Source organism: Fringilla coelebs (genome assembly GCF_963513975.1).
Source record: "Fringilla coelebs genome assembly, chromosome: 18".
NCBI lineage: Eukaryota > Metazoa > Chordata > Aves > Passeriformes > Fringillidae > Fringilla > Fringilla coelebs.
Genome location: NC_140044.1, coordinates 9,015,592 through 9,040,371, shown reverse-complemented (window position 1 = coordinate 9,040,371; position 24,780 = coordinate 9,015,592). Strand labels below are relative to the sequence as shown.

Below are 24,780 nucleotides of genomic sequence, written 5' to 3'. Positions count from 1 at the left end.
TACCTGGCATCTCACTGATCTCATCTCTACTTGGAATGCTGCAAACTGTAGAAAAAGGCTGCTCAAACCTGCCTACTTTGGCAATGCAGAAATTATAGCTGCAGGCAGGTCTAGGACAGAGGTACTGGATACAACTGATTAATGCCTTTTTTCCCTTATTCCACTGTGCTTATTACATTGATGCTTTCAATTAATAAATCATTAATAAACATGACTTTTACCCCATAGAGTGTCATCAAATCAATCAATTTTTAGCCAAATGGGAAAAATACATGATTTTAAGTCTTTGACTACATTATACAACGTGAGCTTGTACTAACCCTCAGATAAGGGCAATAAAAACACCCACGTTATTTATTAAGGCTGCTTTCAAGCAATTTTCTCATCCTACAGGAAAAAAAAAAGCATATAAATTCCAAATTTTATATGCAAGGCAGGCTGGTACATTCACACACAACTGAACTAGAGAAACACACAGAGCTGGGAAAGTGCAATTTCTACAAATTCCTTCACAAAGGTGACCCAAAGGCCGATTTATTGCTCACTTTTATTGCTTCCAGCACAGTGGGAATCTCTGCACATGGCAATACTGCAGTCCTAATGGAAATCAGTAAACAGGGTCACACACGTCACAGGAGTTGCTTTTCATGTTCTAAAAATATTTGTGGGTGCTGCTTGCAGGAAAGGCAGCGACCTTTGCTTGTGCTGGGCTGGCTGGGTGATCCCTGCACCTCCAGCTCCCAGGGGAGAGCATCCCACTCAGAGGAAACACACTGCTAAACTTGTTACCAACCAAATGAGAAGGCAAAATAATTACAGCAAATTTCCCCCTGCAGACTACAAAAGAGTCTGAAGATCCTCCCAAGCAGCCTCCCGTGCCTCCTGGGAAATGCCACTCATTAAAAACCAATTGTTTATCATTCAATTAAGGTACAGCATGAGGTGAATGAGATAAATGAAGTATCTGACTCGACTGGAATCGTGTGTTTGGCCCAGGCCCTGTGAGACACAGGCAGCTTGAGGGTTATTTTTGCACAAAACACATTTATGCAGTGGCTTTATGCCTTGAGAGCAAAGATAACAAAGATAAGAGTGCAAAGGGCTAAGAGGGAGGGAATGCAGGAGGTCCCCTCAGCCATTCTTTGCAGCCTGAACAAGAAAATAAGAAAAGCAGGAGCAAAGACAACAAAATAACAGCAGTAAATCTGTACAATCTACAGGAAGAGAAAGAAAAGCTCCAGCTATTATTCCAGCCTTGAAGGGAGGCATCTCCTCGAGTTGTGAACAGCAGAGGGAATTTGCTTTGCACAATTTGGGGAGTGAATGTCACCAGCTACTGCCAGAGTGACAGCCTGAACCACGGGCAGGCACTGAAAGGGCACACAGAGGAAAAGTGCTCACAGTGAAAGATCACTGCAGAAAAATGAGGAGGGAGTGATGCCCAGGATCTTCTGGCTTTTTGAAATCAAACATGAAATTTTACATCCTCACACACAAAAATTTAAATCAAATTTATGAATAACAGGTCTTTCTTTGAACTTCTGAAAAGTTCCTGAAACTTCTGAGCATGTCAGCCTTAGGAAGGAAGGATGAAAATTAGGATTTGAAAAGAGAAATGAAGACAAGCTTGATGTTTGAATATTAAAACAAAATCCAGTGCCAAAGCTTGAGAACAACAAGGAAATTTAATAGTTCTAACACTATTGTCAAACACTAGACACTGAGGATTTGCATTTTCCAACTGCCATCTGGAATTATTTTTTTTTAATTTTAAATGCATAATGGGGAAGTAAAGCAAGACAGCTTATACCTTCATGTCCTCAGGCTTTTTTGTTCCTTTGTTTGCTTTTAAACAAGGAACATTTACAGATAATGACTGGCTGTGATTACTGAGAAATACATAAAGAAAACCAGTTTTTCAAAATGCCCCATCCAAATGCATTAGCAATTAGAACCTCCTCAAGTTTCCATTAGTCTGTCAAAACAAGAAAAAAATCTCATGGCAGCTGACTAAAATTCTTAAAGATTGTCACACTGATTGAATTTCAAAGTATAGACTTACAAATTCGTAGTCTCCATCCTGTGGTACTTTCCAATCAGATGAATTTTTTGTCTGGCCAGAAACATTCTTCCCAAAGCTATTGATTTGATTCTCCTTCTCCTTCTGTTCAAAGTATTCCAGGAATGATGGTCTGGCTGGCTGCATTGTTTCATCCCTCCCTGGAAATATGAAAAATAAGAAAAAAATAGTTGTTTTGAAAAATACAATTTTGGTTATACAGCCCTCCATCATACCCAGAAGTGATTTTATTTTTTTAGCACACACTAAATCACACAGTACTGCTAAAGTACTTGCTAAAATACTATTTTTCAGCAGCTTTTCCATCATAAGACTGCCGGCAGAGAGAGAGAAAAGTGGAGAAGGAAAGCTGAAAGCCCAGCACAGAAGTGATTACACTGCTGGAGGCCTTGGCCTCTAGACCTGCAATCCATCCCTGCCAGCACTCTCCAGGTAACCAACTCCATGCCCTGAATGCCAGAACTGAACAGCTGCTGGCCAGACAGGCTGGGCTCCTCCATCCCAGCCAGGATGCGCTGCAAAAGGAGCAAGCTTCAAAAACAAACAGTGCTGCTCTGCAAGAAACTCACCTTTGCATTTGTGAACAGGAGAAAAATGAGGCTTTCAAAGACCACAAACACCTTATAAATACCACAAAATTTGCCTTGGGTAGAGGCAGTCAACTTTTCTATATTGTTTGGGTAAAAAAGCTTATTAAGCTTGCAAAACTTGTTTTTTTTCCTTTTTATAAATAGTCAGTAGCTGTTCAAGTTTACTGCCCTAGTTTTCTCTTTGTAAATTAGCTCTTCTGAACCAACTTTCTTAGTTGAAGAAAGGCTTAGACTTGGACTCAAACAAGGCAGCTTTACAGTTTAACCATTCAATTTTAGACTGTAATTAAGAAACTTGGGGTAATAAGAAATAGGAGGGCAGCTTCATTTCTAGGGTGATGACAGCACAATAAGGAAGGAAGTGATGAAATGTGAGAGGATGGAAATGCTAATTCCCAACACAGACAGCAACAAAAAAAGCCAGAACAGGAAGAAAACATGAAATTTAACTTCACAGCAAGTCAAAGTTACAAAGCTTCCAGCATCTCCAAGGGAAGATTTCTCCATTAGTGCAACCAGCCCAGCACCAGATGCTGCCCAGGCTGTGCACACCAAAACTGGGCTGTCCTGAGGTTCAGCACAGCTAATTCCCAAAGAGTCTCAGCCCAAACTAAGAGGCAGGCTTGCACAGCAAAGACTCATTAACAGGGCTGCAGCACAGGAGCAGGAGAGCTGCAGGCACAGCTAAAGGCTGCTCACAGCTCAGAGCCACTGCCCTGCTCCTGGGGATGAAATCACCAAAACCTGCCAGCAGCACGGAAGCAGGCACTGTGACCCACTAAATGGCTCTGTTCTGTAACACAAGGCTCTCCAGAATAAGTTACTCATACTTGAAACATATGTTTTAGGTGATGCAGAAACCATAATTTTCAGAAAGCAGGATCAGGACTGGAGTTAGCAGAAAATGGCATCAGAACAGCCTAAAGTCTGGAGTGCAGAAATAAGTTCAGAGCTGAATGCCATACGTTTGAAATAAATATAATCTGTCAGGCAGGCAACCAACCAAGAGTTTAGAGCTTCAAACAGGCACACAGGGGATGTCCTGTGATGGGTTGGCAAGGTCTGTGTAATGCAGAGACTCTCCCACAAGAGTCTGTGCAGAAGGCAGGCTGTCACACAACAGTCCTCTCTAAGGACATTCAGCAGCACTTTCCTCCTGAAAAAATATTAGCTGCTCTGGAAACTCATTAAGATTTAATCTCAGAATATTATTCTTGCATATAAAATTGCCACCCAGTGATCCAGAACTTCCCTGGCAGACTCTGTCTGAACCTCAGAGAAGTGGATGAAGTCCTTGGTCAGCTACAAGATACTCTAGGAAATTATTTGTCTATAGACACGTTAAATACAGAACAAATTTCTACATAGTGTGAGAAATCTTGGCAGGATATTTGGGTTGTGATACTGAGAGAAGCGTGGTTCTGCACAGCCCTAAATGTCAGGATGCATTTTGAAAAAGCCCTGCATCTTTCTGCCTCTCCAGGGCCAGCTAAAAGCTCAAGCATGAACTGAAGTGCTGATACTTTTGCACCATGACAACTGGAGCAAAGACAAATTATTATACCCCTGGCAGCAGTTCCCCTTTTTTAAAAAACAAAACTAAAAAACTCATCATACATAATTAGATCAAGAAAGACACCTTCAGACCAGCAGCGTGAAGGTCAGGCAGAGAACACGTCTGCAAAGTGGAGAACAGCTTTGCTGTTGGGAATAATTACTGAAATACAATCACAATCCAATTACTGCTGAGTGATAAAACATTTATTTAGAATGAAGTAAACACACCCCTTGTACCCTGCTGCAGCTCAGCCTGCTTGAAGCAGGAGGTAAGTTATTATGGACAATCATGGCAATGCTTAACACCAACTAATTTTGTAGAAAGAGAGGAATTCATAACTAGTCAGGCTAATCTGTACACAGCTCACTGACAGCCACCCTGGGTCTCAATAATTCAGACTTCCTAGGAGAAGAAAAAGAGAAAATCTAAATCATGTTTGTGTTCTGTCTTGAAGATTACTGTTTGCAGCAGAAGAGACTGTGAAAGCAAATGTTTCACTCCAGTGACATTGGCTTATTCAGTTCTTGTCTATTTACTTCCTAAAAAACTGTTCACTCAAAACAGAGCTTAATTCAGAGTGCCAGTTAAAATAACCACGCTCATTTCCACACATTTTGTGTTTTACCAAGAACTGCAGCACTTGCACTGGGCAGAAGAGATGTGCAGAGTCCCACTGGAGAGCATCCCTTCCCTCCAGCATGCCAACTGCACCACACAGCTCAGGGCTGTCACTGACAAAAGGAAGAACAGGGAAAATTATGGACCTATAGAAGATTTTCCTGCTGCCCCTGATGTCCCTGGCCATAGTTAATTCTATCAGGGTTTCAGCTTTCCTAACCTGATCCCTGGCTGCTCAGACAGTTTCTGTGAATTTCTCCCATGCTCCCTGTCCTTGCTTTTACCCTCTGTAGGCTTCCTTTTTGTGGCTGAGTTTGTCCAGGAGATCCCTGTTCATCCATGCAGGCCTTATGGCATTTTTGCCTGACTTCCCAGTTGTCAGGATGCATTGCTCCTGAGTTTGGAGGAAGTTAGCCTTGGATATGAACCAGCTTTTTGGGCCCCTTTTCCCTCTATGACTTTATCCCATGATATTCTACCAAGCTTATTCCTTAAGAGGCCAAAATCTGCTCTCCTGAAGTGCAGGGCAATGAACTTTCTGTGAGATCTCCCAGTGAGAGGATGAGGGGAAATGAACTGCTGCAAAGGGTAACTTGGCTGAACAAAAGGAAGGAAGTTTCACAGCAAGGATGGTTGTGCAACAGAATGGGACTGGAGTGACTTTGCAAGGCCTGGAGCAATCAGATCTGACTTTGCACTTGTCCCATTCCAGGGACAACTGCACACAGGGAATCAGCCTGATGAGCACCAGAGCTCCCTGCCCTCCCAAGTGCTTCTGTGGCACATGCTCTTCACACCCACCATCAGACACCTCTCACCCTGAAGCCACCTTAGGCATTGCAAACACAAGCAACATTTAGTCACCAATTTAAGTACATTTAGTCACCAATTTAAGTACATTTAGTCACCAATTTAAGTACTTTTCCACACATCAACACGTAACACTGCATCTTAGTGCTGCTTGGTTTTTTAACTGATAGAAAGCAGGGACTGCTGACTGACAAAAAAATGGGGGGGAAAAAAAAAGAGATGGCAATATAAAAGGAGAAATAGCTGTAATGCAGATGTAAGATATCTGAAATTTTAGTTGCTGCTGTGATCTCTGTAGGGGTGTGGATGCAGCAAGATGGACAGAAACGTTCCCAGAGACAGAAAGACATTGCACCAAATCAATTATCATCCCAGCACAACTGAACTTCTCTTCGTCAATCTTAGCACTTAACAGCAATGTCATCTTTCCAAAGATGACCTGCTATTAATTCAACACAAGAGTCACACCACTACATCTTTAAAATTTTGATAACAGGCAGCCAAAGACCAAAATCGATCCCTGCTATTTGCAGAAGCAGATGCTGCTGAAAGATGACACCGCACCAAATGTGTCTGTGCCAAAAAGCATTTAACTTCCTAATTTTATAGGGTTAGGCTAAAATATGAACATTTGACAGAAAGTGAGATCACAACTGTGGTGGAGAAGAGCCTTTTATGAGAAGGTCACCCCGTGGTGACAAGAAAGGCTTCACTGTTGCATCTATTTTGGAATCTAAAGAGTTGCTCATGAGGATGAGCCGTGAGAGCTCCCTGGAGCCATTAAAGGTCTATCATTTAGATATGCAGTCATCTTTTAGGAGCTATATTAATTACACAAATGGAACACCACAGCTCTGCTGGGGCTGGTCCAACTGACTGCAGAATTGCAGGTTCAGAGTGGCTGTGCAGAGCAGGGAGGGCTGCTCAGAGCTCAGCCTGCATTCTGTGAAGAGCAGAAGCCCTCCACAGAAAACTCACAGGTGTGGGGTGGTTTTAAAGTCATGCTTAAAAAGTATAAAAACATCAGTACTGTTGTGTATGAGCACAGAAAAAGGTGTGAAACTAGTGGGTCCAAAGGTAGAGAATGCTCTAAGTTGTGCACAACAAATATCCCTGTAAACGTCAATTTCTGTGTTGTCTTTCAGCACTGGAAAGCAATGTCCAACTGCACGTGGCAGTGTGCAGGCTGGGACAGTCCCTGTCCAAGCACAAACAGCCCAAACACCACTGACAGGTACAGGCAGGGCTCTGCAAGAAGCCAGCACTTGGATCCTCTCCTCTCCTCTGCCAGGCTACAGCACGGGCAACTTGTAAGCAAAAAACTGAACAACATTCCACTCCCTTCCAAAACTGTCACCTGTCTGAATAGTTGAGGGAATGGAATAGGTCAGTCTTAGAGGCTGACTGCAGATCACAAACCACCTCACATGAAGCAAAAGATGACAAAGAAAGTGTGGAGAGCCTCCAAGTCATTTGCATTTCCATATGATGCTGCTGCAGAGAAAGCAGAATGATAAAGAAGAAACAGCCCAGTCAATCAAACCAGCAAGAGATTTACTTTTCACACCCAGCAGTAAAGAATATCCATGAACCAGATCACTTGCTATCATCTAACCCCAGAAATCAAAAGACTCATTTAGTTGATTTTGCCAAATCAGCTCTCACAATTGAAAATTTTCAGAAGCTTATGAGTTTCAAAGGATGCTTTCAAAAAGAAAGGGAGATTTACAAAGGCCTTCTATCTATCTGAACAAGCTTGCTGAGCAATGAAACTAAAATTTCTGCTTTTTGCTAAAATTATTCTTCTCTACTCAAACTTGACATCAGAAGAATCCTTGTTTTATTATTCTTTCCTCTTGAAAGGGATTGCTAAGGTCTACCTGGGGTGAATATTCTGGAGTTACAAAGCTTGTCATGAGAGGGAGAGTAAGAGAACCTCAGGAACACATTTTGTGTGCACTTCACTGAAGGCAGTTTATACAGTTAATACTCAAATACCTGTTCTTGAAGTCACAATGATTGGATTTCCTCCCTGTACCACAAAAATTGGAGCTGGAGTTATGGCTGGGCACAGTCAGGAGATAATGCTACAAATTAATTTACAATGAAGCTGACATAAATCAAGAAAAATTAATTGATCAACTCCTACATTAGTGATTTCCAACTAAGACATGATCCTTGGTATAAGTATGTGCATTTGTCAAAAATTCAGAGGCTGCAACCTCTACTAAGCCTTAGTCCTCACTAGTCTCAGTAAGCTGCTGCTTTATATTCAATTATGTAACTTCAAGACTGAAAATACATACTTAGGATGCACAAAAAAGTGCCTGATGGTCATGTGTAAGCAACACTTCATTAATATTAAATTCCAAGTGGAACTGCAGTTTTCTTTGCTTTGGGCTATTTTTTAGAGATCACAGATGAACTTTAGCAGCTGGACAGCATAATTTGTACAGTCTGAAGAGGACTGAGTCATTTTAAGCAGCAGAGCAGAGAGATGTCAAATTATTCAACCAGAGCAAAAATTGCTCCATCGTTAATAAGTTCATCCCATGGCAAAAGGAGCTGAAATTTCCTCACATTAAAAGCAGAGCATGTAACACTTTTTATCTCTTTATGAGGACAAGTCTCCCCATAATTATGGCCTATCTCAAATTAAATCAAACCAAAACACTCCCAACAGGTTCTGCTATTAATAAGAAACTCCTAAATGAACATAAAAATCAACCTATGAATGAATAAGGTGTGAAAGACATCTAAGGAGAATGGCACCAACACTTACCCCAAGCTGTAACATCCACAGTGAGAACCCTTCCAAAAATAGGGGAGGAAATCCTCACAGTAATTGAATGTGCTTAAGGTCAGGTGACCTCCTTTTAGATCTCCTCTGCTTTAAATCTCAGAAATGATTATAAATGTAGAGCAGCTTTCTTCCTCCATCACGGATTTTCAGGGACCACCTCATGTCTTTCACCTCATGCTAATTTAGTCCAGCAGCCACTGCACGTGACAGGCAGTGAGATGTGAAGGTGCATCCAGAAAGAAGTGAACATTTCCTACTCTGCATCCTCTGGCTCAGCTCCTCATCAATCTCAATGAGAAACAACCTCATCAGCAGGGATGTAGGCTTCACACCCAGCACCTGTGGGTAACAGCTCAGGCTCCCCACATGGCACAGAACCAAGCAAGCACTTCCTAACTCCCTTTCTATTCATAAGCCAGAAACTCATTTGCTTATCTAGAGAGAACAGAAAACAACATTGCAATGAACATTTTTTTTCCCCCCCTGAAGCTTGAAAATCTGCTGGTAGAAACAAATTTGGTTTTGAACTTCTGCAATGAAGGAATTTAAGAGTTTACACTTTTTCTTATTCCTGCTTAGGAGCAAGGTTTTCTCCAGGATTTATTTTGATCCAGTAGGGAGTGAGTTTATTCTTAGAAGAGACAGGTAGGCTCCAGCTTGCCTGCATGTGCAAATGCATGAATGTGCATGGGACAGAGATGTCCTCATTAAGTGATTTACTGCCACTCTGTCTCTTGGCTGAGTCTCCTGAAGCACACTGCCTCCTGCACAGTGCTCAGGACCCTGTTAATCACATCTCCCATCTTCTCCAAGAAAAATGCTTCTGTCCAGAAAAAAAAATAAAATTCCCCCACTTTCTAACTAAATACAGGAGTGCTCAATAATAAACTGTTAAAACCAGCAAAAGTAGCTCTGTTAAACACATACATCCTTTCTTCAATTTCAGGATCTCTGACAAGATAAACAGATAATTACTTTGTCTTAGCAATGAAGCTTTGTCAAATGTGCAGGACAAGCAAAGGTGGACAAGCATCCTCCTTAGATCCTGGATTAACTTCCCCTCATTCTCCAGCCTGCTCAGAGCCAGTATTTCAATTACCAGGGCCAGTGTTCAAAAAAAAAACCAAAACACACCACAAAAAACCCACCAAAAAATGACAGCACACACAACACCTTCCATTCCTCAGAAATGTTGTCTGCATGCTCACACAGCTTAATACTCTTAAACAAATTTTGCTGGCCACTGCTTATGTCAAGCTTGCCAGAGAGGCTGTTATTAAAAGTCAAAAAGCAACAGGAACATTCCTCTGTGCAGATTTGTATTCTCCACACCCCAAGAGTGGCAGGAGGATGATTCTTACAGCTCGAGAACAATTTAATCAATGTAGGAGTTGGTATAAGCAGCATGTTATTTAAATGCATTATAATGCTGGGAGTGTTTTATGGTTCAATTATGACTAAATGGACCAATTTGCTTTAAACACAGAACTGCACCACTGGACATTAATAACACTAAGTAGTGGGAAGCTGCTGCAAAGAGCTGTTGTTGTCCATGGAAAAAAGCAGAGGCAAAAGAAGAACTTTTGGTCAGTATCTTTGACACACACACAATTGAAATCCTGACAAGATGTGGAGTTATTCTCTATGGTAGCTGCATGAGCAATTTGGATAAAGTGCCACTGCACTTTCCTGGACAACTAATGATATTATAGCTACCTCAGCTATACACCAGGAACACTTCAGTCAATTACAATATTAATGCAATCACATAATCCTTCTGCCACCCATTCTCATTCTGCTGCTCACACTGCAGGTTTTACAGCCGTTGCTTTATGTGAAAAATCTCAGGTTAATTCACGGGGAAAAAATGTTTCCTGAGTCTTGGCAGAAACATTTCTCTGGCTCAGGTTTAAGTGTCACCCACTGGATGTCTCACACAGCCACCAAGATGACAAGCTTACTCTGAATCATTTTTCAAATAGGAAATTACCAAGTTTGCATCTTAGCTCATTTAATTTGCTAATGAAGCCCAATTCCCCCTCAAAAGGGGAAATACTTCTTTAAAATGACACAACCATGCCTAGCAGTGTGGGCATGGTAAAAGCACAACAAAACCCAAACCACCTCAAACTGTGTAAGAATGAAGCCTGTTTTTTTTTTTGTTATTGTTTGTTTTGAACATTTACAAACTCTAAAGAATTTTTACCAGCACATTACATTAACAAGGTAGAGACAACTGTGTTATTAAAGCTTCTGGTCTATTTCTGCACCAGACCCTGCAGTGAATGTGTGCCACATGAACAAAAACCCCACAGCCACAATCCATCCCCTGTCTCCAGATTCCTCACTCCTCTCAACCCAAACACCAGACAGCCCAGCTCACGCTGCTGCTGGCAGTTCTGCATCCTCCAATGTAATTCACCAATTATTTGATGCTTAAGCAAGCAAGATGTACTTTAACAGAGAAAATAGGGCAGACTATAGTACTAGACAAACTAGATCCAATTTCACTTGGATCTGATTGTATTGCAGTGTTCAAGGAAGGCAACATTATTACAAAATTATGTTCCCCTCTTTAAATCAAAGAGACAAATTCATGCCAAGATTCTACTATCTAAACAAGTACAGCAAGTAAAGCAGAAAAGAGTAAAAGCATGAAGAGTAAAAAATGCTTCACTGTTTACTAGCACTATATATTCTCTCATAGAAAAATTTAAAAAGGACATTTCCAGATATATTAACAGCTCAAAAGTTATTCCAGCTCTCAAGCACAATGGAAATGTCTGTTATTACAAATCATTGCTCATCTACAGCTCTCCAGCTACATTTAAAGTTTTCCTGGAATAGTTTAACTGCAATCCATAAGTAATCTTTCAGCAATCGATTTCGAAGTAAAATGTGTCACAGCACAATTCAGTATCTGCAGTCTCAGGCAATCACTTGAGTGCTTTCAGAATGTCATAGTGACATTTGTAATGATGCCTGACTATTTATATTGAGTGCCCAGAATAAAGCCAAGCAAATGAAAGAATTTAAGCAAACACAATCACAGCTCAATTGACTGAAAAACAAAACTTCCTCTACAATATAAAATACTGGAATTCAAGATTCCTCTGAGCTAAGAAGTCACAAACTGATTTATGTAGGAATCACCTTCAAGTCTACTGGAAGTTGTTTGCACTTTCAAGGCTATTGGAAATTGCTTGCTAGGGATTTCTAAGACAATCCTATCTATAAAACACTGAAATGCAACACTTTACACGCTTTTTACATTAAAAAGAAATACAACCAAACAAAAAACTCGTTAAGACACAGATTTATATTTTTTAATTAGAAAGAAGGGCTAGAACACAACTTCAGAAGCCTACAGTTAAAAAGCCCAGGACACCTAGGAAAGCTATAATGCTGTGGAAAAAAACAAACCAGAAATTTTTTTATTGACTTAAAAATAGGTTCTATTGTGAGTCATAAGACAAACTGCCAAAAAAAATTATAGGTGTCTTTAAAAATATGATTCAACGAAGCTCCTTAAAACTCAGTTGTTCTCAAACAGCATTATTATATTTATATGTAAGATTACAAAAAAGCACTTTCTCCAGAGGGTTCTGCAGCAGGCTGATGAGCTTTAGGGCTAAATGCATTGAACTGAGTGTTATGAATGTTATGAATATGTAAATGGCAAGCTGAAAAATGGAGCTGCAGGGAATCCTCACAAAGGGCAAGCTGCTCAGAGACACTGCCTTGCCTCCCCAAAACAAACTGGGAAGTGCTCTGTGCAGCAGCCAGCATTTCAGAGTGACACCACCACAGGAGGAGAAAAGGGTGTTAAGATAAACCTATCATTCTCATTAACATCAGATTTGCTGGAATGAAGCTACAAGCAGGAAAATGCAGAAGAGGTGGGCTGACTGGGCATCACTGTGGGCATGGAAGCGGTGCCAGTGCCAGCCACCACCTCCAGGGCTGCTGCAGCACCTCTGCCACACACCTGGCTGTGAACACCTGGCACAGCAGCAGCTGAGGAGCTGGGAGTTTTTTAAGGAGCCTGAAGTCTAAGGAGGGTTTAGAATAAAACTCCACTTTCCAGTCACGGAGCTCTGGAGGTGCCAGAGCTTGTGGTGGAGCTCCCTCTTGAGGGTAGAGGGTGTGCTCAAGGCAACTCACTGCTCAAAACCTGAGCAGTCCTTGCTAAAGAGATACTATCAAAGGCATCTCCTCAAGCCTCTGAACACCACCTCACACACAGCACCAGGTGCTTCTGAGTTACAAGCACTGCAGCCTTTCAAAGACAGCCAGAAGATAAGCAAGCACATGTCAAACACCGAAGATAAACTCTGGAGGTGCTTTAGTTCCACAGTGCTGGCAGTGCAGGAGCACCAGACAGCAAAACCTCTGCTACTGTGAGCCATGAAATGGAACAACACACACTGAGGATGAGAAACTATCAGTGCTGGCTGTTAGTAAAGAAACTGCAGCTTCACCAGGTTCATTTAGTACTGTTGAAATGTCCCTTTGGATGACATTTTTGCTGCTCTCAGCCTCCATCCATCTCCTTGCTAGACCAACCTCGTTCCACCACATCATTGTCTTTGCTGCCCCAAGCTGCTACATGGACTGACACCTCTGGGTTTTAATGTGCTGAATCATGTTTATCTAAGTTTGGAAAAATCTTGAAAGGGATTCTGCTGAAATCTCCCTCTCAAACCCAACATTGAAGCCTGTGAAACAAAGCGTCTTGACAGGGAAGAAGCTTTCAGCACAGATATTCCTGAGGAAAGGAAACTCCTGTGAAGAACAGCTAAAGGCTCAATACCAGATGGCCAAGGAAGTCTTTGGAAGCAGTGCCAGAGCCAAAAGAACAAGCCTTGCATGTGGTGATCATACTTGAGTACTGCTAAGCCCTCAGTCAGCACTTTCTCCAGTCCTTGAGCAAACAAACATCCAGGCTGGCCACTGAGTCATCCCTGACTACCTCTGCCCCAGGACTGGGAGGTTAACAAATCAGTGGGAATGGATTTCTACGAGAACCCACAATTCAGAAAAGATTCCTTTTCTTGTAGTCATACTTTTCTAGGAAGGCTCTCCCTGCTATTTCTTTAATCAAAGAAATATTTTCAACCCTTTTCCAGCTCAAGCTGTAAGACTACCAGTCACATAATTGTAAATCTTACATCCTCTGACAAGGCTTGGGGCTTTAGTAAGCTCTCCTGTTTTAGGGCAGCATGGATTTCAACCCAAATGTCTGGAACAGCAGCACAGCTCACTGGGTTGACCTCAGTGACTGCAGTAACACAAAGGAAGAGCACCACTCCAGAGAAGTGCCAACTGTCCTGATGTGATGAAGCCTGCAATATATCTGTCATTTCATAAATCTGTCTCTCCATTGCATGCATCACTCCTACAACAGACTCACAGCTTTCAGAGGCCAGGTTACAGCCAGATCATCGTCTAAAGCAACACACATTTTGTGATTAACCCCTTGCTAGAGTCCCCCTCTACATCCTGTGAAAAATACAAAACCAGCAAAATGGAACTGACAAAAAACCACCCCAAATTACTAGCTAGAATCAGATCTTATTTGACTAACACAAAAGCTTGTGGAAGTTGTGCACTTCAGCATGGCTTGAAACTCGGACCTAGAAAGGTTTCTCACAGAGCACTGACCTAAGAGTTTTGGCTCCCTACATCCAAAAGACACAATAATCAACCAAAAATATCAAAGTAGGTTGGGAATACATATCATAGCCCACATGAAGCTTTAAGCAACATTCCAGAAGTCAGAGATGTTTCCTTACTTTTCATGGTGCCCTCCTCCTCCTCCTCCTCGGAGTTGATGACCATTGTGCCCAGCTGGGACTCCAGGGTGCCATCATGTTCTATCATGGTGTTGGCTCCATCACTCATGGTGTTCACAGCTCTGATTGTGCCAGTTTCATCTCCACTCGCCCTCACCATGGTGCCTGAATCCGTCTCATCCTCCTCCTGTTCAAACACGCCACAAATACAGATTTTACTGATGAAGGGCCATGGAGAATGTCTGTGTTTAAGGACACTGGCAAGTCACACTGATTCAGAGGTTTTTACAGACACACACAGAAGCTACATTTGGTTTATGCACTCTGTTCTCTCCCTGTCATCTCCAAACAGGTAATGAAAACTAATGAACACTTTTCTGCCAGCATGATAAGTAAGAGAACAGATAAATAGTCAGCAGAAACTTCTCAGTGCAAGTTGTATCTCATTTCTGAGGCTGCTGAAGCATCTGTAAGAGTAGATTAGAGCACTCAATCAGTGCTTCTATTCATGCAGGCAGTCCTGAGGGCTGACCCTAACCCACTGTCTCCAGTGGTACAGCTCACTGAGGAGTCACCAGGTCTAAGTCTGGAGAGTATGTGGTACATGGAAAGAAAAGCCCCTCATCCTGTTTTTTTTTTCTATTTCTAACATTTATGTAGTTTTACTCATTATAAACTTCAGGGGCACTGAAAAAAAAAAAGAACTACATTTGAAAATCTTTAAAAAGGATTCAAAGAAATTATCAAAGTTTGGTAACTTTAAAATGAAAATTACTTTTTATCTTTCCATTTGCTTAAAGGGACTAATAACAAAAATTGGAATTACTGCTGCCAAGGCTTAGGAGACTGATTCTGTAGGAAAACACAACCTCTTCAAAGCAATTCTGGCAGAACAACTTCCTAGCAGAATTATGTTAGCCAAAGGTGGCAGCTCCATCAGGTGCTGTGTGCTTCACTAAATGTGTATTGTGACTAGCACTTCATGAAGAGCTGGGTCAAGATTTCCACAATCCATGTGGTTTCTTCGATATGTGGACCAGCTATCCAACTGCAGGAACAGAAGTCCCTTTCTAGGTTTACACAAGAGTTTCTAGGCATCTCCCCTTAGCTGAGATGCTCCTGTTTTGTTCTCAGGATGAAGTTCAGATTCTTTATGTGACCATGGCCATACTGATCTGTGTTAGTGTTAGAAGGAAAACACACAGGTGTTGCACATCAAGCTGTAATGCTCCATCTCAGTGTCATGGAAACAAAGAAGTCACCTCACCATGTTCTGACATTCCCAGCATTTTACCTGTTGTGCCAAGAGTGTCTATAAAATTTACTTCCCAACCTCAAAACCAATAGCAAGAGAGGAGAAAACTACACAAGATGTTAATAGAGGAGAATTAATTTTGTGTGGAGGTGAGTGAGTGAGAGGAAGTAATAAATTTATCAGCTACACACCATTTAACAAAGGACTGCATCAGAAGTTTTCACATCCCTTGGGAAGTGTTTGGGAAGCTTTTCTGTTAGCAGACAGGGAGTAGAGAAGCTTCAGGAAAACACACACACCAACAGAGAGGACTCAACTCCACCACACAGACACCACCTCTCAGCACTGTGACCCCAGATCAGTCAGAAATGAGGAAGGGACAGCAGAGACAAAACTCAGGGTAGGGACAGTACTCGTAGAATTGACATCATGGCAATGTGACCAGAAAAGTCACTTCCACACTGAATAAAGATCCAGTCCTAGGCTGCAACACCAGATGCACAACGTGTTCAGCACAGATACCAGGGACCATGCTGCTCAAGTGTCACTCCTGAGCCGGGCTGGCACACAATGCCTTGTGCTGCCCATTTCATTTGCTCAGGCTGAAGCAGGCAGAGGCTCAAAAACCAGCTTTGATCATGCTTCCCAAATCCACATGCTGTAACCACTGAAACAAACTGAAGTTCACAGCAAGCCCTGAACACTTCCCATGCCCTCACCTCAGGCTTCTGTCGGTTGCTCTTGTGTAGAAGAAAGTTTCTATAAGGGATGTTCTAAAGCACAACAGTAAAACAACACAACAGGCTTATATCACAGTGCATCAGAGATGATATTATTATTCTGTACAAGGAGAGCAGTCTAAGACCTCAATCTACAATGAAAACATTCTCACTACTGCATAAATAATATAATCCAACTGGGAAAATGAATCAAGTCTTCTGCATACAGCACTTTGTAGCCCAGCCTCAAGCTACACTGTAAGGTGAACAGGACCCCACATATGCTGCCTGTCCCACTCAAATACAGCCTGAGCAGGGACCAAGCATCAGGTTACACAGTCATAAAGTAGAAAACTCCAGAACTAAGTCAAATCCACTGGCAATTGGGCAAAATGTTGCAAAAACAAAACCTGAAGCAGTTAAGCCCTGTGAAAGGAGCGAGAGTTTGGACTTTGCACACTGCTGCTATTAAATACTCACTGAATTTTCTTCATCCTCCTGATCCAGCTCACGCTGCTGTGCCTCTTGGCGTTTCAGCTTGATGTCCATTGCTTCATTAATCAGGTCTCTCAGAATTGATACTCCTTTGGCACTTTTAACAAATGGATGCTGAGAAATATTTTAAAAACAAATAAGCACTGCATCCAAAGCAGGACAGAACAGTAAAACACTCTGACTATGGCCTACTTCAAATCAAATTAAGGTTTAACTCAAAACATTTGTAAAATAATTACCCAGTTCTCCTGTTTGGCACAGGAGGGAGACCTTCCACCCTCCAAACAAGATCAAGCTCCAAGGGCACAACTGATGTGAGACCTTGGGCTCATTCACCACCCACAGCTCTACTTACCTCTTTCCTTAGCTTAGCTGTCAAGAACCAATTACACAGACCATTACCAGGCCTGGAACATTCTGAGCAACCACTTACACTTAGCCTGCCCTGTTTTGTGTTTTAAGAGACACTTTCTTGGCAGTGCTGGTGGGAATTTGAAAGTAAAACAACTAATCCAAACCAAACCAAACCAGCAAAACAACAACAAACTCTGAAAGCCAAAACAACAAAAACACCCCAGAGAAGACAAAGGAAGTTGCAGTCAGACTGGTTCTTAGAGGAGAACTGAGAAGTTGAAGTTGTGTGAAATTTTTAAAATGAGTTACTAAAAAGTAAAATCTGTAGTGAGCAGGAGCAGCAAGAAACGAAACCAACATCTCAAGAGCCACACAGCACAGCCTACCCTGGACAAGCCTCCCCCAGAATTTCTGCTCCCCAAAGAAAAGGCAGACCTGCAGCAGCTGTGTTGCAGTGGCTCTCTGCTCCGGGCTCTTGACAAGACACTGCTTCACAAAGTCTGTGAAACTGTCTGACCACAGCTCCGGCTTCCGGAATGTTGGAGGAGGATTGGTAGGAATCATGAAAATTGCCTGAAAGCAGAATATTTCAGATTTCCACAACAAAGCTTAAAACCAACAATTCAACATAAATCCACATTCTTCTGACAAAGACCTGTTTTTAATTTAATCAACAGTACAGAGAACTGAAAGAAAACAACTTGTTCTATACATTAAAAACAAGACTGCATGCTGATATGATTGAGTTAGCTATGATATCAAACCTTTTCCATAGAGCAGTACATTTAAGGCCACAGTCCTTACCCTCATGGGATGAATGTCAGCGTATGGTGGCTTTCCTTCAGCCATTTCTATTGCAGTGATTCCCAGGGACCAGATGTCTGCCACACAATTATACCCAATTTCCTGAATCACTTCTGGAGCCATCCAAAATGGGGTCCCTATGACTGTGTTCCGCTTTGCCATGGTGTCCTGAGGAGAAGAGGATAAAGATCCAGACAACAGCAACTGTATTAGCCACAAACAGGCATTAATGATTAATCATCATTAATTATCACCCTAATTATCTTGCACGCATGCAGATTATGGGACTCAGCAAGACTAGAATACAGAATGCAAAGATCAATTAAAATGTGCTCACAGAACTTGAAAGTATCCTAAAAAAAGCAGCAAATGCTATTGCAAACCATTATTTAGTTGTAACAGCTTCCACAGAGGAAGATCTGCTCTAATCTGCTGCTGGTTTAGCATGTCATGGTGCAAAGGGCTAAAAACCAGCTATGAACAATTTGTCCAGCTCCACAACCCCATCACACACACAGGTTAAAAAGAGAAACTGAAATGAACACAGCCACCCTGGTTTTACTTACTGTAAGCTGTCCTGCCACTCCAAAATCAGCAAGTTTAGCATGTCCCTCTGTATTTAGCAATATATTTCCAGCTTTGATGTCCCTGTGTATTTTCCTCATAAAATGCAGGTACTCGAGTCCTTTCAGTGTCGATTGCACTATTGTAGCAATTTCCTCCTCTGTGAGCTGAAGAAGGGAAGAGTTACTGCCAACATACCAGTGGATGAGACACAGCACTATTGTGCTTTGGTCTGTGATTTTACTGAGACTCACTAATTGCCACTTAATTGCCTTCACTAAAGGTTGTCATACCAATGGGGAATCAGTTATTGACTTACAGCATTATGTAGCATAATTAGATCACAGCCAGCATACATAAACACAAAATCACATTTCATATGCCATACCCCTTTCTCAGCTAGTAATTCTTATCCTGAAATAACCAAAGTAAGGCAAAGTAGAGTCTTACTTGGAATCAGTCTGGGTTTTCAAGAAAACCAACACACCAATTGAATTGTCCAGAGAACCAAAACTCAATGTAATCAGTTTTTCAAAGGACCTGCATCTCAAATTATGGCCAATGGTTGTGTCAGGCACTGAACACTCAGAATTCTGCCCTAACTACTCAGCTTCCTGGAGCTGCTGGACATCCACAGTCCCACCCATGCACTCAAAGGAGAAAGGACACACGTACAGTTTTATTTCGTAACCGAATTATGTCAGAGACAGATCCAGCACCACAGTATTCCATGACTATCCACAGGTCTGTGTTCTTAAAATAGCTGCCGTAGTATTTCACCACATGAGGACTAGGAAAGAAGAAGGATAAAACAAAGGGTCAAACAGCAGGAGCCAGCATCACTGAATAAGCACAATACACTGCAGAGACCCTAAGTACATTTTAGAAACTCAGTGCTGGGGTGCCACTGAAACGCAGAGCAGAAGTATTCCAGAGCACCCTGAATTCTGCACAGGGCTCCCCAGTCCTGCCAAGCCTGTTCCCACAGCAGGACTCATATGACCTGCCAGTAAGTCACTCCAGGGAGCTAAACTGTCCCACAAATCCCAGGGAAACAAGGGGTGATTAGCCTTCAGTGTGGTTCAGCTCTCTGCACCAGGTTACAGCAGGGTCAGTGCTGGGGCAGGACAAGGAATGGGAAACAGGCCACAGCAGCCCCTGAAAAAGGTGCTGCAGAACATTTGCAAACAAACAGAAACAATAAATAAAGCCCAAAATTTGCTGGAAAATAGGTATCATGCTCATTAAGACAAATGTTCCCCCACTACCACGTGAACCTACTTGTCGCTTTGATTTAGTCCAGGATATATTTTTAGGATCTCAGCACAACCTAAGACTGTCTCAGTCAGCTGCCCAAAAAGCAAACCCAGTAAAATACACTGCTCAGAAAAACCATGTGTCCTCTGCAAAAGGCAAAGCAAAAACTAACAGAAAGACTGTCCCTGATTTGATGGGAATGGAGCTAAGGAACAAAAGCATGTTTAATCTATTCTCTGCTGAACATTTTCTAATGAAAAAGCTTTAAAACTAGCAAGTCAGTCACACTGCACAGTGTCCCTTAATGCTTGCACAGAAAATGTGATGCTCCAGTGATTCACTCCCTCTGCTGTTCACAACTCTAAGGTCTCACTTTAGGCCTTACAATACAAATATTTAATTTAAGAGAAAGTAGTAATGCATTTCAAGTTACACAGTAAGATTTTTCAGGAACAATTTCTTTTCAAGATACACTCTGCTGCCTGCCCCTAAGTCATCTTCATTTAACTACAGCGAGAATGGAATGCAATTCAGTAGGTGACTGGGACCACAGTTTTATACTGCTCATGTAATTTATTTCAAATGGCTTTCCATGCAGGAAGTTCTTCAAAGTAGTGTTTCCTAAGGCCAGGTTCATAACACCAGAAGAAATGAGTGAATTAAAAACCTTCAGCCTTGGACTTTGAGAGGGTCTTCCCTACCCGCAAACTCTTCACTGGCTAAGTCACTGCAGCATCTCTTCCTATAAAAACATGCACAAAGGAGAACAACAACCATCAGCCCACAGAGCTGGCAGCAGGGCATTCAGGGGATGCTCAGATCAGCAGCCAGCTCGCACTGCAGCAGAGCCTGCAGAGGCAGGGCAGGACCAGGAAGGACAGCCCTGCCACACGAGCAGGTGACAGCACAGAGGTTGTGCACACGCAAGAGCAGTCACGCATTAGCGGCTCTCATCCACGTGCCCTTTGAAAAAGAAACAAAAAACCTCCTTCTGACAGTTTTCTAAGCCTTGCTGGGAAGCCACCACCACCCCTGTGGGCAGGGCAGCTGCTGTGCAGCACAATCAAGGTCCCACTGCCCAAGAAGTGACAGGGCAGGAGGCAGCGACTGCTCACAGGGCTGGCAGCCAGCGCAGGGCTCTGCACTCAGCTCAGTGCCCTCTCCTGCTGCAAGCTACACCTCAGCTGTCTTACCTCTGCACTACCCAAATGCTCAGCTAAGGTACCTCAGATATGAGGTAACTTGATTGTACAAGTCCAGTCTTTTAAAAAACATGTAAGGCAACGTCATGGCTCTAATTTGATTAAATGCCAGGTCACAGGTGATGCTTTTCCTTTGCAGCACACCCTTACCTGTCACATTGTTGCATTATGGAAATTTCCTTGATGATTTCTTGCAGGTCAGATTCCACAGGAACTTGTTTAATTGCAACAACTTGACCCGTTTCTTTATGGATGGCTTTGAACACACTGCCATAAGAACTAGAAAACAAAACATTAAACAAACACTAAATACAGTCATGTTTTAAAAATGTAAATGTTATGGTTTTGCTTTTTGCTAGTGTAACCATCAGGTAAAACATTAACTATCCTTTTATTAAAAATATTTTGCATTTTAATGTAAATAATCAGCCCACTAACTTTTAAGCACTGTAATACAAATAAGTCAGCACACTGTGGCAGTGAGGAAAGAGCACACCATCATTACACTGACCACAGCTTTGGAATGGCCTTTTACAGAAATTCGACACCTAAAAATTCTCTTTTTCCAGCACAGAGTACAAGCTGAGCATCAGTAAGAACTACAACCCTGGTCAGAGAGGTTTGCTTGTTCCTGTCAGATATTATCACTCTTATTTCCAGCCTCTTTACTTACAGCAGCCAGGCAGATTTACAAGTCAGTCTTTTCAAACTGCTCAAGGCAGTGAACATATCATTCCAGGAGTGTTCCCATGCTGCTCTGCCTCACCAAAGGGCACAGCATCACACGTTCACTTCCACCAGGCAGATCTGCCTCAAGAGGTACCGGGGATGAACTACAAAATCTCTCGAGTTCCCACAGGGCTCTACCAACTCCAGGCTGGGATTTTTCACAAACTTTTAAACTCCCCACTACTGAGCTGCTATTTGAATTAGGCTATTGCATTCTTGGGACACATATTCTTTATTCTGTTATTAACCAAACAATGTCACTATGTCAGTAGCTACCTTTCAGAAAGAGGACCATGACAAAAGTGAAACATCAGAGTCCACTGAGCACATCTCCATTACACAGATGTGCTTTCCTAGAGAAATGTACACTGGGCCCACTGGAACACAACACATACCCTTCTCCAAGCTTCTCCAGGACATCAAATACTTCTTCAGGCTGTTTGGTTAAACTGTCTTCATCTAACTTCTTCAGCTGCCTGTATGGGTAAGAAGGCAGAAATTATTATATTTAATTTTATGGCAGTTTGGGCTCTGCTGAAACAGAAGAATAAATAGCACCACTTAAACATACAAAAGGTTTGGGATGAAGCAAATTCATTATGAAGTAAGTTTATTTCACCTGATGAGGAGACTGAATATTATTAGCATCCAATAGCAAAAAAGGACTGGGAATTACTAAGAAGAGAATGTGAGCAGGCACAGCTCCTCTTGGCAGAAAACAGTTTCAGGATCTATATGCTGGTGGTCACATCTCAGTGTGGCACAGTCTTGAAGCCATTGAACCTATCTGCTGAATTTCAATATCTGGAATGGAAGGATACCTACCAAAAAAGGCAACATTATCTTCCTTGATCATTAAAGTATGTGTGGAATACATTTGTTGGGAGGCAGGAGGCAACACTGCTCTCACCTGCACATTTTTAACATCAAAACTTCAGATCTTAACTTCATGGGCCTGGACATTTACTAGGAAGACTGGAAAAGGGAAACTGTATCTGGCTATCAGCATCTTAAGAGCCATCCCTCTTAAAGTATTGCTAATAAGAGGCAGCTGAAATAATTTCTAGGAATAAAAACCTGCCATGTGCTGTGATTCTTCACGTTGCCCCCCTTTCCCCCAGTACAGCTTTTAGGGAGCAACAAGAAGCTCAATCATATTTGTTTGAGTCTACACTGGAAAGCTGTTCACCAAACCTCCTGAAACAGCTAAGGACTACATAACAAAAAGGTCTGAAAACAGTATTTTATTGTCACTGGTAAGAGTATCCAACAGCCCACAAACAAGTGCTCTTTCATTTTCATGTGAACTAAAAAAAATCTGAAACAACAATAGACAAGAACAAAAATGAGCCAACAAAACCCCCTCCAAACTCCCTAAACTCCAAACTCCAGCTCATTCGAGTTTTTTAAACACAGAAACTTAAAAGAGTCTCAGAGTTTCTAGCACTGACTGGTGTTTAAAGTAAAACACGTGTGGTTGCCCGCAACTGCGAATTACTCCTGAAAGCTCTTACAGCTGTTGCTAAAGATCAGGACTCCAGTCACAGGAATACTAATTTTTATACTAAATATATAACTTTTTAACCCAATTTCTTCAGAAATAGAATGAAAAACCATTCACTGACCCCTGGCTATTATGTTTATGTACAAAAGCCACACGGGAGGAGCAGCTCACACATGGAGCACATACAATGGCTTCCTGAAACAGAGGAAACACTATATAGAAGCAGAGTCAGGAAGTGGTGAAATACTGAAAGTAGCTGCTAGCTTCCCTGCTCAGATAAGCATTAAACAGAATTTACTTGTCCCTGTGAAAACGGAGAGGGAAGAAGGTGTGGGAAAAGGGGAAAAGCAAGTAATACATGCACCAGAAAACACATAAGCCACCATTTCCAAGGAGCCCAAAATGTGGTGATGCGAGAGGCAAATCCTTCTTGTTTAAGTTGAGGCCTAAATTCTACTAGCATAAAAGGAAAAAAAAAAAAAAGACTTTTCACATACCCAAACACAATAACCAGACAACTAATGTGTTTGCAGCAAACAGCCTAATTTCTACTGGAGACCAGCAGCCCAATTACTTTGCATTGTCCTGTGCACTCACTGCTGACACACTCTGCCGTTCTCCTGGATGTTTATACCACACAGATGTAACAGCAACACAAACCCAATCTCACCTCTGCTGTTATTCAGATCTAATCTTAATCACCTGCCCCGTAAACACCAGCATAAGCAATTATAGAATAAAACCAAGCTTATTTTGTTTTTTAACAGAATATACATCACTGTTTAACCAAAGGGGCTAACGCCACTAGGGACCAGCGCCAGCAGCTTCCTTTGTTCGCTGCCGAAGCGTTCCCGGGCCCCAGCTGCGAAGCACTGATAGGATTCTGACACCGACACTTCATTCCAGCTGCCGCCGACCTCCGGCTCTGCCCCGCAGCCCCGGCCCGGCCTGGCAGCCCGAGATAGGGGACTCACGGCTTCGTGCGGGGGTCGCCCCGAAACCCCCGAGGGTCGGGACTCGGTGTGCTCGGTGTGCTCGGTGTGCCCGGGCACGGCGGGAAGGCGGCAGTGCCAGGGCTGGGCAAGGCGCCCGGACACGGCACCGGGGGCACAGAACCGCACAAAACTCACTCAAGGAGAGACACGACAGGAGAACAAGTGACCAAGGCTGTGTCACCCCACGGGCACGGGCCAGCACACCTGGTACAGCCGCGGGAGCCGGCGGGAGCTCCCGCAGCAGCGCGGGCAGCGCCTTCTCCCCAGCGTTCCGGTTTCAGCCGTTTTCCCGCACCTGAGCGCGGGGCTGTCCCAGCACGGACCTGCCCGGTGCCACGGGCTGCTGCCCACGGCCCCGCGGCTCCGGGCAGCGGCAGCGCCCCGGAGAACCGAGGGGGCCGGAGCTCGGCGCGCCCGCAGCCCCGCTCCCGGCCCCGCGCCGACAGCAAGGGGGTGACACGGGCCGGAGCATCCCCGGTCCCGGCAGGGACACACCCCGCGCTTACCGGCGCGGGTTCCGCAGCTGCACCGTCTCCATGGCGGTCTGTCGGCGAGCCGGTCCGTCCCTCACTGCTCCATGGCACCGCTCCGCCGCCGCTTCCGCCCGCCGCCGGATGCCAGCGGGGAGCGCCCGCCCCGGCTCCGGCG

The 24,780-nt window shown here is 43.0% G+C and overlaps 1 protein-coding gene across 2 annotated transcripts in view; it reads right to left on the bottom strand.

Moving 5' to 3' along the window:
• Window positions 1-24,717, bottom strand: part of STK4 (serine/threonine kinase 4) — a 44,263-nt gene extending 19,546 nt beyond the window's left edge. The window contains exons 1-11 of one of the 2 annotated variants that reach the window (XM_084218141.1): window positions 24,639-24,717; window positions 22,029-22,109; window positions 21,055-21,183; window positions 19,121-19,235; window positions 18,448-18,612; window positions 17,882-18,049; window positions 17,513-17,650; window positions 16,709-16,837; window positions 16,229-16,282; window positions 14,255-14,441; window positions 2,063-2,220 (exon numbers count right to left, since the gene is read on the bottom strand). In XM_084218141.1, coding sequence (XP_084074267.1) covers window positions 2,063-2,220; window positions 14,255-14,441; window positions 16,229-16,282; window positions 16,709-16,837; window positions 17,513-17,650; window positions 17,882-18,049; window positions 18,448-18,612; window positions 19,121-19,235; window positions 21,055-21,183; window positions 22,029-22,109; window positions 24,639-24,670 — 1,356 coding nt within the window. In that variant the 5' untranslated portion in view covers window positions 24,671-24,717. The remainder of the gene's footprint in view (window positions 1-2,062; window positions 2,221-14,254; window positions 14,442-16,228; window positions 16,283-16,708; window positions 16,838-17,512; window positions 17,651-17,881; window positions 18,050-18,447; window positions 18,613-19,120; window positions 19,236-21,054; window positions 21,184-22,028; window positions 22,110-24,638) is intronic. The other variant, XM_084218142.1, reaches the window with a different exon arrangement.
• Window positions 24,718-24,780: the final 63 nt, after the last annotated feature.